We start from the raw sequence: 16,378 nt of genomic DNA, 5'->3' as shown, positions 1-16,378 counted from the left end.
CAGGCATAAAGATTCTTAAAGTAAATGCTACATTGGAAAGATATGAAAAGCATTTCCCTGCTCAAAGTATTTCCCTGCTCAAAGGAAATCCACTGAATCTTTGTGGCTAAGTCAGTGTCTGACCCAAAAACACAACCATAGTTTACTCCAAATGAAAGATCCAAATATCTGCAGCCAAGAAAAAAACTTTTTTCCATGGCCACTATCAGAAGACGCAATCGAGCAGTTTTGGCTGGGAACAGCTCATCAGTGGGGGTGCAGGGTATCTGATCTCAACCGATCAGACATTGGTGACCGATTCTAAGGATAGGTCATGAATGAAGACATAGTAAACAACCTCTTTCATGATAATCTTTTTTCGGCCTCAAAAAAGTAAAATGTTTTTTCCAATTTGAGAAGGTCATTTGGAAAATGTTAAAAAAAAAATCTGATATAGCCCCCATATAATATCCTATTTGTAGTGGAGAGCTTAAAGGAATTTTCCACTACTTTGAAATTAATTTGCCTAACTTTAGAATAGGTCATGAATATCAGATCGATGATGGTCCAATACACGGCACCCTCTCTGATCAGCTGTTTGCAGTGCCTGGGTACAAACGGTATACGGAGCAGAAGTGCTCCATCCCAGGGTTTAGTGGCTGCTGCAGGATACCGTACATCAGCTCCTATTAAACTGGACTCAATGCAATCAGTACTAAAAACAGTCCCTCAACGTCACCTCCAGGTCTTCCCCTGGTCTGTCTGGTTCATCTTCTGGCAGGAATAGCACCTGAGCAGTGCAGCTAAAACTAGATTGTAAGTCATTACTTAGGATATAATAGAACATGATTGTTGCAAAAGAATTACATCCTTGGACGCACGACAGATTATTTCTTCACTATTAATACCGTATTGTTCACCCCTGAGCATACTAAATAGCGGTACACACACATTTGACTGCATGCCAGACAGAACTTTGTGTGCCCTGCTCATATGAGCAGGTTAAGAAAACCAGACGCCATTCACTCTCCATAATGTGACCAAGACATCACAAACTGGGCATAAACGCCAGGTACAAAATACCGCAGGAAGCCAAAGAGTACAGAACAGATGGGAAAAAGATCCATCAGCTGTCAAAGCAATGATTAAACCCGTCACTTGCCAATAACTGTGCACTGAATAGGCTTATTATTTAGGCACTGGCTTTGTGCGCCAGTGGACCAGCTCTGCCAAGGGAAAGAATATTGGTCCAAGTGCTATCCATCAAAACTACGTATAGCACTCATCCGAATAAAACGGATGTACGCACGAGCAATTAAGAAAACCAACCATCACCAGCCAAGGACCACATATTTGGACTAAGGCTACCTGTCCACGAGGAGCTTTTGGTGAATTCTTGACGCTGCGAGTAATTGTTGCTTCAAAACTTCAGCACCTCACATTTCCAGCAAAGTTAATGGGACTTATAGAAATCCCCCTCCCAATGTGCTTCTTTCTAACCTAGCGTATTCTGGCGTGCGTTATTCAGTTCTATGGGTGTGTAAAAAAAAAGTGGATCACCGAAGAACCATCCAATTTTTAAGGATAAGTTGTAATTATTAACACAGGAAACTGTATTTGTTCTTGTCCATTTTATTGCCTTGCAGCGCTGGGGTCCTGGGTTCGAATCCCACCAAGGACAACATCTGCAAGGAGTTTGTATGATCTCCCCGTGTTTCGCGGGTTTCCTCCGGGTACTCCGGTTTCCTCCCACACTCCAAAGACATACTGATAGGGAATTTAGATTGTGAGCCCCATTGGGGACAGTGATGAAAATGTGTGCAAAACTGTAAAGCGCTGCGGAATATGTTAGCGCTATATAAAAAATAAAGATTATTATTATTCACTGCAATGAATGTATTAAAACAAATGATGACAATACAGATAAAAAAAAAATCCCTTTTCTGGATGAAATTCATAAGATTTTTTCAAATGTTGCCTAAACATATGTACATTTTGAAGCAAATCCGTATCAAAATTCATGTTAAAAAAATTGTGAACTTAGCCTTAATCTTTTTTTTTTATTGACAACACAGTCTTAATTCTGATACTGCAAGAATTTCAGAGGAGGCGATGATAACAATGGTCTCGCCACCTCTACAACCCACATAAGAAAAGCTGAAGATTTTATTGTTTCTTTCTGGAATGTCGGGCAGTGAGCCTTGTAAAAACAAGATTGGATAGAAATGGAACTATACTGCTGGCATAATTTCTGCAAGTTATAATGTTTCACCTTTATCACACATATACCGTACATGCACAGCTCTATAATGTGTAGACTGGATGCTATGAGTTTGATCTAGATTTTGTAAGATCCATACAGTGGGATTGCCTGTCTCATATAACCAGCGTCTGACTGAAGCAACTTGAGTCCACCAGAGAAAATCGTTCTTCTATGCTACATACTGTAGAAATAAATGCAAGATCACCAATGCTGTGGTAAAACACACTAATATCAGGGTATAATTTAAGATAGTACACGTCTTAATGGTATAGTAGGGGTTGGGGTAGCCCTCCTCATAGAATATAATGTAGCCCCCTCATAGAGAATAATGCAGCCCCCTCATAGGGTATAATGTAGACCACCTCATAGGGAATAATGCTGCCCCCTCATATGGTATAATGTAGCTCTCCCCATAGAATATAATGCAGCCACCCTAATATAGTATGAAGCAGCTCCCCATAAAATATAATGCAGCCCCCCACAGAGTATAATGCAGCCCCCTTACAGAGTATAATGCAGTCACCTCATAGGGTATAATGTAGCCTCCTCATAGGGTTAAATGCAGTCTCCCTCATATAGTATCATGCAGTCCCCTATAGAATATAATGTAGACCCTTATAGAGTATAATGCAGCCCCCCTCCATAGAATATAATGTATCCCCCTCATAGGGTATAATGCAGCCCCCTCATAGAGTATAATGCAGCCCCCATAGAATATAATGCAGCCCCCTCATAGGGTATAATTCAGCACCCCTATAGAATATAATGTAGCAGCCTCAGAGTATAATGCAGCCCCCTCATTGGGTATAATACAGCCTCCTCATAGGGTATAATAAAGCCCCCCATAGAATATAATGTAGCCTCCTCATAAGAGTATAATGCAGCCCCCCATAGAATAAAATGTAGCCCTCTCAGAGTACAATGCAGCTCCCTGATAGGGTATAATGCAGCAGCCTTCTCATAGTGTATAATGAAGTCCCCCATAGAATAGAATGTAGCCCCCTCAAAGAATAATGCAGCCCCCCATAGAATACAATATAGAAGCCTCAGAGTATAATGCAGCCTCCTCATAGGCTATAATAAAGCCCACCATAGAATATAATGTAGTCCTCTCATAAGAGTATAATGCAGCCCCCACCATAGAATAAAATGTAGCCCCCTCAGAGTATAATGCAGCCCCCTGATAGGGTATAATGCAGCCTCCTCATAGTGTATAATGAATCCCCCATAGAATATAATGTAGCCCCTCATAAGGTATAATGCAGCCCCCCTCCACAGTATTATGGCCATCAGTACTCACTGCTGATGTATATATTTAAAAAAAAAACACAATACCTTTCCTCCTCATCCCCCTGCTGATCCCAACTCTGCTCTGGTCTCAGCAGATGCATTGTCATCTGCCAGGCATACACAGCATGGTGCGTGATGAAGTGACATCATCGTGCATCGGCTGTGTCAGAGGGGAATGATGGGTGAGGGAGCATCATCTGACGCCTTCTCCTCCATTATTGCTATCAACTGTATCGGCATCTATGATGCTGATACAGTTGAATGTGGTGCGCACTGGAGGGGCAGCAGCAGGTGACAGGAGGCAGGAGCCGACTGCTGTGGCTAAAGCCTGTGCTAAAGAGAAATGAATATTCACTGCTCCCCATGCCCATGGTCATGGAGAGGAGTGAATATTCAATCTCTTTAGTAAAGAAAATGAATATTCACTCCTCTCCATGCCCATGGGCATGGGGAGCAGTGAATATTCATTTCTTTTTAGCAGCAGGCACAGGCTTTAGCTGCAGCAGTCGGCTCCTGCCTCCTGTCACCCGTTGCTCCACCACTGCTGCTCTGCTGGCGCCGGGCAGGTCCTGTTGACTAACGGGTCCCAAAGCAGCTGCATAGTGTGCCACTATTAGTGACATGCCACTGGCTGGGGGCACCTGGGGAAGTGGGGGCCCTAGGAGGCTGCTGGCCCTGCATCTAAAATATATATATATATATCTCAAACTTTAACTAAAAAAAGTAAAAAATAAACAGAATGATGAATCGGGGTAAAGTAGAAAGATGTAGAACTTTTTATATAGACAGAAAATAAGGCCGCTTAACCTAGCATTGAAAATTTCCTATAGGATATGGATATGTTCAGACAAATATATTTTTTGGTCCATGTGCTGTCCAACAATCTCAGTCTTATTGTCATTCTAGAACAGATTGTCTGCTGAAAAGGAATCTGCTGAAAAAGTCTCCTGAAAAGACTGAAAGCATGAGTTTAATATAGCCCTAGTGGCCAGTGTGAAAATTGCAATATTACTAATATTAATTTTTAATAATTATAAATATATTATATATACAGTGTATATATATATATATATATATATATATGTATATATACACATATATATACTGTATATATAGATTTAGGTTTTTTTTCCATAAAGTATTTATTATTGCCAGGTTTAAAAAACTAAAATGCGTGTAACACAAAAAAAGCCTGTAAAGGCTAGGTGCAGACAGGAGTATTTTTAGTCTGAATGCGATCCAAAAAATCATCAGCTCGCACTCGGACCAATGTTTAGTCTATAGGGCTGTGCACATGTCCGATTTTTTTCTTGGACTGAAAAAATTATTGCATGCCCGAGTTTAATCTGATATTTGGATCATACTGGGCCATGGAAGTCATTGAATCCATGGAAAACTCGGACTGAGAAAATGGAGTAAGTGGAGAAATTTAGCAGCAACGGCAAGCAGGAGTCTTGAAAATGATGAGAAACTGATACAGAAACTTTATTACAAAATTGCAGAACTCTGTATTATACAATAATTATATCATTGCCCCAAATTAGAAAATCATTGCTGCTGCTCCTGTCCGTGATTTGTATCTGCTAAGATGCTGCTTTTCATAAAAAGTCGCCATGTTTTCTAATCCTTGAAAGAACTTTGTCATAGTCGCATGACACCAGCAAGCCCAATTTAGAAATGCTTGAAAATCCCAAGAACAGGGAACCCTTGCCCTTTTTCGTGCCACTGTAATCACATGAGTGGGTAGGTGTAACCTCACATTTTTGGAATAATATGTGAAGTATGCAGTAAGGGGAGATATTTATCGTCTGAGCTGGAGGCACCTGTGGGATTTCCATATGATTTTCAGTCACTTGTGGCGGCTCGAACTAAAGTGACCTGCGCTCCTCTCACTGCTCCATAAGCACTTTATAAACATGTCAGACGATGCCGAGCACAATCCGCTGAGTTTAACGGTGCCCTTCACAATGGACCACTGGAATGAGACCACAAGCGGGTTTCAAGATTACTCGAGATCTGAGCCTCAGGTTGGACAGTACAGGTGCTTCTCACTAAATTAGAATATCATCAAAAAGTTAATTTATTTCAGTTCTTCAATACAAAAAGTGAAACTCGTATATTCTATAGAGTCATTACACACAGAGTGATCTTTTTTCATGTGTTTATTTCTGTTAATGTTGATGATTATGACTTACAGCCAATGAAAACCCAAATGTCATTATCTCAGTAAATTAGAATAATTAACAAAAAACACCTGTAAAGGCTTCCTAAGTGTTTAAAAAGGTCGATTAGTCTGTTTCAGTAGCTCCACAATCATGGGGAAGACTGCTGACTTGACAGATGTCTAGAAGTCATTGACACACTCCACAAGGAGAGGAAGCCACAAAAGGTCATTGCTAAAGAAGCTGGCTGTTCACAGAGTGCTGTATCCAAGCAAATTAATGGAAAGTTGAGTGGAAGGAAAAAGCGTGGTAGAAAAAGTGCACAAGCAACCGGGATAACCACAGCTTTGAAAGGATAGTTAAGAAAAGGCCATTCAAAAAGTTAGGTAGATTCACAAGTAGAGTTGAGTGAATATCTTCGGTTCCCCACTTATTCGGCAAGCAATAGCGCTTGCCGAATAAGCTACAGCGGGAACCGAGATTTCTGGATCGCTCTGGCTGAACAGCTGATCACCGCCGCAGCTTCATGTGTTGTGGCTGTGTCACATTCACAGCACATGCATGGAGAGCCTGTGTGTTGCAGCAGCGGCGGCAATTAGCAATCCAGAAAGCTGGGTTCCCGCTTGTAGCTTATTCGGCAAGCGCTATAGCTTGTAGCTTGCTGAATAAGCGGAGAACCGAAGATATTCACTCAACTCTATTCTCAAGGAGTGGCCTGCTGCAAGAGTCATTGCTTCAAGAGCCACCACACACTGACATATCCAGGACATGGGCTATAAAAAAAAATGTAAATATTTTAAAAAGTTTTCACCGTAATTGTACTTGAATTACGTGGGCCAATCAGTTTTATTTCACAAAAAAAAGGTGGAATTATTTTTTTTCACCAATCTACCACACTTGAATTTTAATTTTATAAAGTAAATAAAAAAAAAAAAAAAGTTACAACCCTTGAAAGAAAGGGGAGGAAAAAATAGAAATACGAAAAAAAAATGTGACCTTCCACAAAGAGATTAAAAAAAAGATGTATCGTAAATATATTAATGATATATTTGTTTGTTAGTGTTTTGAGGGTGTGTTATACTTCGGAGCACATCTTTATCTTTTTTGACCACAGCAGAGCATCTGCGCAGACGGCCAGACGCAGATAAGACGCTCTACCCTATCTCTGCAGAATTTGATCCATAACAGAACTAAACTGAATTGACACCGATGTGTTCCTCTCCCCTCCCCCCTCACAATACACAATTGTAGCGTCGTCCAAAGCGGTTGTACATTACTATCCACTTCCAGAGTGACTGACATGACAGCTCCTGCAGGGCTTCGCTCTATTTCAGGGACTGCAGGCGTCTTAAACTTCTGTGACTACTTATGAGGATGATGATGATGATGATGATGATAGACTGTGATGTCTTTTCTGACGTCTTTTACGAAGCTGGTGATGATTTTGCTCATTTTCTACGTTATTGGCGCAGCTTCAGGCACTCTGTATCCTGAGAATATATACACGAGATAACAGGAGCTTGGTGCTACAACCTGAACCATCACATCTAGTGCTGACTCCTTGCCCTTGGCCATCTGCACCTTGAAGGATCTTCCAATACTCGAGACAAAGTAAGTCAATGCTGGTCCTAGGATGGTGTGGCTTAAGTGCCGCATGTTCGGGGGGCAAATGATACAAGAAGGGGGGCATCTTTTTAAAATTTATTTTTTCTCCTGAGCTATTTTTAAGAATATACCGTCAGCGTTTCAACAGTGTTAAAAAAACCGGCACAGTCACAGGTCGTGAAGTTCATGTTCACTTGTATGTGTACGGAAGAGCTTCATTACTGATACAAAATGCAATATATAATACAATAGATCGAATGATCACACTAAGAATGAAATAAAAAAAAAAAAACAAATGGAAAAAAAAATAAAGATGCATAGTAGTTAAAATCACCCCCCATTAAAACTCTTTAAAACCAAGGAATATTTTTCTATAAAGTTTTTTTTTCAACTGTATGTTGAACGCTCAAAAGAAAATAAAAAATGAAAAAGACAAAATTGTCATTTTTCTTTGGACTTTCCAAGAAAATAATACAATAAAAGTGATCAAAATGTCGTATACACCTCTTAAATCTAAATATATAAAATTGAATGTGTGCGTGTGTGTGTGTGTGTATCACCAACCAATCACAAAGCATCTTTCATTTCACCAGAGATGTTTAAAAGAAGCTGAGCTGTGATTGGTTGCCATGAGCAACAGCTTTCCCACTCCACGACAACATCTCAGCAGACAGTGACCGGGTGGGAGAAATCTAGCATCCCCGGAAACATAAGCTCCCAGCCATTGTTTGCCCCCAGAAAGGAGCACATGACAGAAATGAATCACCCCCTCTCGTGCCCATATACCCATCACACATCCTCCATCCCATAGGCACATCTTCCCTCTTCTCTGGTATTGAAGTTAGGGCAAATCCCTCAGTGCTCTGATGCTGACCCCAGGCCTCTCTTAAAGGGATCATTGGTATGGAAGTCAGGGCAAATCCATCCAGTGCTTTGGTTTTGACCCTAGGCCTCTCTTAAAGGGATCCCTGGTATGGAAGTTAGGACCGCTTCACTCAGCTCTGTGGTTCTGACCCCCCAGGATCTCTTAAAGGGATCGTTGGTATGGAAGTTAGGACAATTCCACTAAGCGCTCTGGTTCTGACCCCAAGCCTCTCTTAAAGGGATCATTGGTATAAAAGTCAGGGCAAATCCATCCAGTGCTTTGGCTTTGACCCCAGGCCTCTCTTAAAGGGATCCCTGGTATGGAAGTTAGGGCAAATCCCTCGGCGCTATGATTCTGACCCCAGGCTTCTCTTAAAGGAATCACTTGTATGGAAGTTAGGGCAAATCCCTCAGCGCTCTGATTCTGACCCCAGGCCTCTCTTAAAGGGGTCATTGGTATGGAAGTCAGGGCAAATCCATCCAGTGCTTTGGGTCTGACGCCAGGCCTCTCTTAAAGGGATCCCCGATATGGAAATTAGGGCAATTCCACTCAGCGTTTTGGTTCTGACCCCAGGCTCTCTTAAAGGGATCCCCGGTATGGAAGTCAGGACAATTACCTTGAAATTCTCTGGTACTGACCCCAGGCCTCTATTAAAGGGATCATTGGTATGGAAGTCGGGCAAATCCATCCAGCGCTTTGGTTTTGACCCCAGGCCTCTCCTAAAGGGATCCCCAGTATGGAAGCTATGACCGCTCCACTCAGCGCTGTGGTTCTGACCCCAGAGCCTCTTAAAGGGATCATTGGTATGGAAGTTAGGGCAACTCCACTCAGCGCTATGGTTCTGACCCCAGGCCCCTCTGAAAGGGATCCCCGGTATGGAAGTGAGGGCAAATACACTCTGCGCTTTGGTACTGACCCCAGACCTCTCTTAAAGGGATCTCCGGTATGGAAGTTAGGGTAAATCCGTCAGCACTTTGATTCTGACCCCAGGATTCCATTAAAGGGATCATTGGTATGGAAGTCAGGGCAAATCCACTCTGGTTCTGATGCCAGGCCTCTCTTAAAGGGATCTCCGGTATGGAAGTTAGGGCCATTCCACTCAGTGCTCTGGTTTTGACACCAGGCTAAGGGGATAATGTTGGATATTAAAGGTAATAGTCCGGTGGCTCTGGCTGATGGGTTGATGTGGGATATTAGGGGGAGTAGTTCGGTGGCTCTGGCTGATGGGTTGATGTGGGATATTAGGGGGAGTAGTCCGGTGGCTTTGACGGGATGATGTGGGATATTAGTAGTCCGGTGGCTCTGACCGGACGATGTGGGATATTAGGGGTAGTAGTCTGGTGGCTTTGATGGGATGATGTGGGATAATAGTGGTAGTAGTCCGGTGGCTCTGGCTGATGGGATGATGTGGGATATTAGGAGTAGTAGTCCAGTGGCTCTGGCTGATGGGATGGGATATTAGGGGTAGTAGTCTGGTGGCTATGGCTGACGGAATGATGTGGGATATTAGGGGTAGTAGTCCGGTGGCTCTGGCTGGATGATGTGGGATATTATAGTGAATGTGGCTATGTGGAGTGGGTGAGGCTCTACGCTCAGCTTTATATACATTTATATATAGATATAATCATTATAATTATTTCTTACTAGCTGATATATAAAACTCAAAAGAAAAAAAACATTAAACAAGTTTGGAATTGTCGTAATGATACTTATTTGGTGAATCATGTTGCCCAGTCATTTTTACTGCAAAGTGAACGCCATATAAAAAAAAATTACAGTCCGCGTAAGGGCTGTGGCTTCAATGACAACTTCCATAGTTCTCATAATAAAAAAGATGTACAATCCAAAATAATATTGTGTTACCGTGTTAGCCAGAAAAATAGATGTAAATACTTATGTCCCCAAAAAAAAAAATTGAGAAAAGTATTCAAGCAGTGATACCTTTTATTGGCTAACCAGAGAAATTATATTTGTAAGCTTTCAGGGCTCAAAAGGCCCCTTCATCATTTCTCTGGTTAGCCAATAAAAGGTGCCATCTCTTCTCAGTAATTCACTTGTAATTAAGCCTGACGAAGGGGCCTTTTGAGCCCTAAAAGCTTGCTTGCAAATATAATTTCTCTGGTTAGCCAATAAAAGGTATCACTGCTTGAATACTTTTCCCAATTTTTTTGGGGGGGACATAAGTATTTACATCCATAATAAAAATTAAAAGGCAACAATAAGTAAATAACTGAGTGACTGCCAATCAGATCGGCTCCCCCATCTTTCTCCGGTATGCTACGGGAATGGGTCTTATTTCCATTGAGCTCATTCTATTACTAGGATACAATACAAAATCACCGTGATGCAAGAGATTCAGAAATCTGGGTGCGTTCGGGTTAATATGGAAAACTTTCAAAATATTAAATGCCATGAAAAAGGACAAAGCTGGTTTATAAACCGTACAGAGCAAACAGATGGGCACAAAGGTAAAGAAACATTGAAATATTATCTGTTCCTTGTGACGCATTGCAGACTTGACCTTTTGGTGACTCCACATTGTCTACGTGTTTACCAGGGAAAAAAAAAGACCAAAATCAATCCAGAATAAATAACTTGAGCCTCTCCTCTAATTTACATTGGTCTTAAGTCTGATAATCCCATGGAGAAAAAAAATGACAGACTAACCGTAGTTGTATGCAATGGTAATTAGTCTCAAGTTTGGGCTCAGATTTTGACAGATACCATGAGGCCTGGTAGTTGGTCTGATCCAAGACCTACCTCAAGAAATAACACGATTCCAACTTGGTGACGTGAATTCTTCTTAAATTCCTGATCTCCTAGCTGTTTCCATGTCTCCCTTTATATTTCTATTATGCATGGTAAACCACAAAGACCTGTGTCTTCTGAGAATGGTACCTTCATTATTTTGGATCTGCAATAATTCCCAAAGGAGCACATTTTATGGTATGTCTTATTGACCAAAGCTTTGAATAGGAGCTGTCTAGTCCTTAGTGAAGAGCCACAATCCATTCTTAGGGGTCATCAAAAATTTCCAAAGCAGAGATGTTGTTGAGACCCTCATTGACTTTCTCGTCTTGGAAAAGTTACCATAGTCTCCATTTTCTTTACAATCCTTGTAATACACCTATGAGTTAGGTCATCCAGAAGAATGATGCCATTGAGTTTCCTTAAGCCACATTTGTGGGAAAACTCCTTTAATACTGGTCTCTCTAACGATTTAAAGGTTGACATCAAAAACTACCAGTAGAGTGGATCCACTGCTGATGTCTGCCATGTGAAGTTTTAGGACTATTGGGTTAAACATTATAAGCAATTAATAGGATGAACTCGGCTAAAATGACTTTTCTGAGTCTTTCCTTGAACTTAATAGGAATGTTGTACAACCAGGTCATCTTCTCAAGACTCACTCAAAGCTATCTTTACAGACTCTTCATGTATTATGAATTTCTAGGTTTATAGCACCATTACTTGATCTGGCTAGCTTACCAGTAAGAACAGGAGTATGTTCGTATATCTATGTTTCTAGAAACTAGAAGCGGATTTGGCAGCCATAAAGGATTTTATGTTAAATTTCAGCTGAGATTCCTCCATCCATTGTGGCAAAATGTCCTGCATCATTCTGTGACAATCTGGTCCTTATTTGCAATGCCATAATTTTTTAAAGAGTGTGCGCATCTTGGAACATATCGTGACTGGTCGTTGAGATCTGAACTGGGGACCTATGACCAAAAAGACCACACCAGTCTTCAAGAAGCATCGTACACCTTTAATACTGAATGAATTTATGGAATTGTTTATGTAACTATGACTTTTATGTTCAGTCTTTTGAGCATCGTTTAACCGCTTGAGATTTCAAAAGACATCAAGAAGCTAAAAGTAGTGAGTTGACCGTTCTTCTGGCATGTTCCACTCTTAGGATGCTCTACTGTATACTTTACAACGCAAATCAGTGGGAAGGATCAAAAGACCTCAAAAAATGCCTGGGTATCTTTTTGAACATTTTCACAGTGTTTTTTGCTTCATAAACCTCTATAAGCTGTTGCATTGTTGAATCAAGGAAAACAATACGCTGAAAAACACCAGACAAAAAGACGACCTAAAAATGATGAAAAAAAACAGTAGAAAAAAACACCGTTGAAAATGGCCACAAAGACACAAAATGAGATGCTTCAGGATTAAAAACAAAAGTGTCTCCATATTGGAAAAGCGTGCATGCTGGTGTCTAAAAGACACAGTGTGCACATATACGTAGGAATGGCTCCATTTTTGTGAGTTTTTTATATTTTCTTTTCTTGAAGTTTTTTTTTCAGAAATGGAGCTGAGTGTTTAGCCGGAGTCACACTTGCGAGAAACTCGCACGAGTCTCGCATCTCAATACCCGGCACTGCCACCGGCACTAGGGACCGTGGTGTGTGGCTGCATGTATTTCTATGCAGCTGAGCGCTCCAGCCCGAGTGCCGGCGGCAGTGCCGGGTATTGAGACGTGAGACTCCTGCGAGTTTCTTGCAAGTGTGACCTCGGCCTTAGAAGAACTAAATTACAGGTTGTGTCATGTAGCCAACTTAAACTTGATAACATATCCGACTTCAGTCCACCATTATCCTGTAAGATCCAAAAATAAGCCATCAATTTGGCAGAACTTATTTTGTGAAAACTCCGAAAAGATGTCTCAAAATTGAGCATTTCGCACACCCAATTGGTATTTTTCTTAGCATATTACTCCAGTATAAGCTATACAATTTTCTTTAATTATGTAATGAAAATGAAATATAAATTACTCTAGTGCTTGGGCATTTCCAAAAATTGATAATGTCTGTTATTTTTTTTAGCATTATATACGAGTAGAAACCATGGAAAGTCATGTCCCCATGAACAAGGTAGAAATAGAGGAGAGGGAAAGTCCAGATCGTTGTTCCCATGGGCTTGGAATGTTTTGCACTGCCCTTCATTACATCTCTGGAGAAATGAAGGAATTTGGAGACTGGTTGAGAGGTGAGTGCCATCTATAATAAGGAATATACTGCATATAGAATGATCCAAAAATTAAGGGAACACTAAAATCACACTTTGGATGTCAATGAATGAAACATTCAAGTTCAAATTGTTTACTTACAGTATGTAAAATGGTATAATTTATTAAGAATCAAATCAAGTTTTAATGACCAGTGGAAACCAAAATCATCAACCGATTGAGGGCTAGATTCCAAATCCCACGGAAAATCGGAGTAAAGGTTTGAAATCACAGGTGGATCCAATTTGCTTGAATTTTGTGTTGTGACTTACTAGTGTGTATGTGTGTCCCACGTGCCTGCATGCCTTCTTGTCAATATCTGGGATACTCATAAACAACTGGTGGATGGCACATTGAGGTGTGGTAGGTCACTGTGGAGATGCCGGATTTGCAGAAGGGCCATCAGGGGCATGTAGTCCCACTGGCAGCAGATAATGATGTCATGGTAGCTGAGAGTCGCTGGACCCCTCAGCACTTCCCTCATGTCCACAACAATTGTCAATAGAGGGAGGCGGCACTTGTTGATGGTATAGGACCCCCGGGGGCACTCCTGTAGCGGTGGTGTCTGGGTGCAGGTTTTGGAGCACCCAAGGTGTTTGCGCAATCTCAAGCAGCCAGACACTCAGGTGACCTTGTAAACATAACAATTTTACTGAAATAGATAACGGGGTACAGTCTCTCTCTTAAAGGCAAAGATCACAGTATATTGTGCATGTGAAAGTAATGATTCTCTCCTCATGAGACATGTGAGGTTATGGCCTCTCAGGGCGGCTTGGACAGAGTTCTCTTCAATTTTTATTAGAGGAAGTGTTATGCGCAGTCCAAGAAATATTACACTGATGGAGGGACCTTCACAGACAGGCTCTCCGTGGAAACACACTAAAGTGTGGAAGTACTCACAGTTTTGAGCCTACCGTTTTCTTTCGCAGGGGGTATTTTAAGCAAAGTCAGTGGTGTGGCAGCCAAGTGGATCTGGTCCTGACTAGAAGCAAACAGGATAATCAGCATGCAGGAGAGCACACGTGCAGCTTTATTTCTTACTAGCTGAAGAGCCCGGGCATAGTAACTAACCATAGTTAGTTACTATGCCCGGGCTCGTCAGCTAGTAAGAAATAATTATAATGATTATATCTATATATCAATGTATATAAAGCTGAGCGTAGAGCCTCACCCACTCCACATAGCCACATTCACTATAATATTCCACATCATCCAGCCAGAGCCACCGGACTACTATCCCTAATATCCCACATCATTCCGTCAGCCATAGCCACCGGACTACTACCCCTAATATCCCATCCCATCAGCCAGAGCCACTGGACTACTACCCCTAATATCCCACATCATCCCGTCAGCTAGAGCCACTGGACTACTACCACTATTATCCCACATAATCCCATCAAAGCCACCAGACTACAACCCCTAATATCCCACATCATTCCATCAGCCAGAGCCACCGGACAACTACCCCTAATATTCCACATCATCCCGTCAGAGCCACCGGACTACTACCCCTAATATCCCACATCATCCCGTCACAGCCGCTGGACTACTACCCCTAATATTCAACATCATCCCATCAGCCAGAGCCACCGGACAACTACCACTAAAATCCCACATCATCCCGTGAGAGCCACCGGACTAATACCCTTAATATCCCACATCATCCCATCAGCCAAAGCCATCGGAAAATTACCCCTAATATTACACATCATCCCTTCAGCCAGAGCCACCGGACTACTACCCCTAATATCCCACATCATTCTGTCAGAGCCACCGGTGTTATGATTGAGTGACCGTAGGAGGCAGACACAAAAATAGAAGCTACGTCCAGAAAACCAGAGGAGCTGGCAACTATCCGATTGCAGACCCCTGAACCTATCAACACAACTAGCAGTAGCCGTGGGGGGTACCTACGGTGCCCTAGACCCCTCGAACACAGCCGGAGGACTATATAGCCTAAAGATAGAAAGGGAAATCTAAACTGCCCCAGAGCAGACCCCAAAGTAAAATGCAGCCCCCAACATATAATGACGGTGAAGCAAGATGAAAAAACACTGACACAGATAGAAAGATAGGCTGAGCAAACGTTGGGGCCCAATCTAATCTAAACAGGAAAGGAAAGGAAAGCTGCTGTCTGCAATCGGCAAAAAACCCTATCAAAAACATAGGCCAGCAAGCTGAAATGGAAAAAGACCCTGAAGCAACTAAGCTTCAAAACTAAATCAGCACTCTGGTATTTTCAGGAGACAGAACTAAGGAGTTCAGCTCACCCCAGCAGGGAATGGCTGAAATCCAGAAAAAACAAAGCAAGGCACAAATGCAAAAAGCCAGGAGGAAAACTTAGCTTTAGCAGAGCAGGAATTCAGACTGGACTCCAAGGATACCACAGAGAAATCACCCGCAGGGAGAATGGGCGTATGCAGCCTTATATCCAGTCTGTGACTCCACTCAGCCAGTCATCATCATTAATCTCAGGTGTCTGATAATCAGACTCACTACCTCTCCTCACCAGAAGAGGGAGTTCCTCGGGCCTCAGTGATGAAGGGGAAAATGAACTCACAACAGTACCTCCCCCTTGAGGAGGGGTCACCGAACCCTCAACCACGCCACCAGGGCGATCAGGGTGTGCCTGATGAAAGGAACGCACCAGTCTTTTAGCATGAACATCAGAGGCAGAGACCCAGGAATTATCCTCCTGACCATAACCCTTCCACTTAACCAAATACTGGAGTCTCTGTCTAGCCAGACGAGAATCCAGTACTTTCTCTACCTCATATTCAATGTTACCTTCAACCAATACAGGGTCTGGAGGGGCCACTCCCGGAACAACAGGTTCAACAAATCTCTTCAACAAGGACTTATGAAACACATTATGGATTTTAAATGTGACAGGAAGAGCCAAACGAAAAGAGACCGGATTAATAATCACCAAAATCTTGTAAGGTCCAATAAATCTAGGCTTAAACTTAGGAGAAGCCACCTTCATAGCAATATTTTTTGATGATAACCACACCAAATCACCAACCTTAAACTGGGGACCAATGGTCCTATGTCGGTTGGAAAACCGCTGGGCCTTTTCCTGGGAGAGAGATAACTTATCCACCACTTGGTCCCAGATCTGGTGCATTCTCTCCACCACAGTGTCAACCCCTGGGCAGGCAGACGGCTCCACCTGCCCTGAAGAAAATCGAGGATGA

At 42.1% G+C, this 16,378-nt stretch overlaps 1 protein-coding gene across 2 annotated transcripts in view; it reads left to right on the top strand.

Moving 5' to 3' along the window:
- LOC141101000 (urea transporter 2-like) overlaps positions 1-16,378 on the top strand; it is a 76,286-nt gene that overhangs the window by 26,195 nt on the left and 33,713 nt on the right. The window contains exons 2-3 of one of the 2 annotated variants that reach the window (XM_073589782.1): positions 7,167-7,305; positions 12,997-13,159. In XM_073589782.1, the coding sequence (XP_073445883.1) occupies positions 13,018-13,159 (142 nt within the window). In that variant the 5' untranslated portion in view covers positions 7,167-7,305; positions 12,997-13,017. The remainder of the gene's footprint in view (positions 1-7,166; positions 7,306-12,996; positions 13,160-16,378) is intronic. The other variant, XM_073589781.1, reaches the window with a different exon arrangement.

This window comes from Dendrobates tinctorius, unplaced genomic scaffold (genome assembly GCF_039654945.1).
Source record: "Dendrobates tinctorius isolate UK_male_01 unplaced genomic scaffold, ASM3965494v1 ptg000113l, whole genome shotgun sequence".
NCBI lineage: Eukaryota > Metazoa > Chordata > Amphibia > Anura > Dendrobatidae > Dendrobates > Dendrobates tinctorius.
Note: the sequence above shows the minus strand (reverse complement) of the source record. Positions and strands in the feature narration are given on the sequence as shown.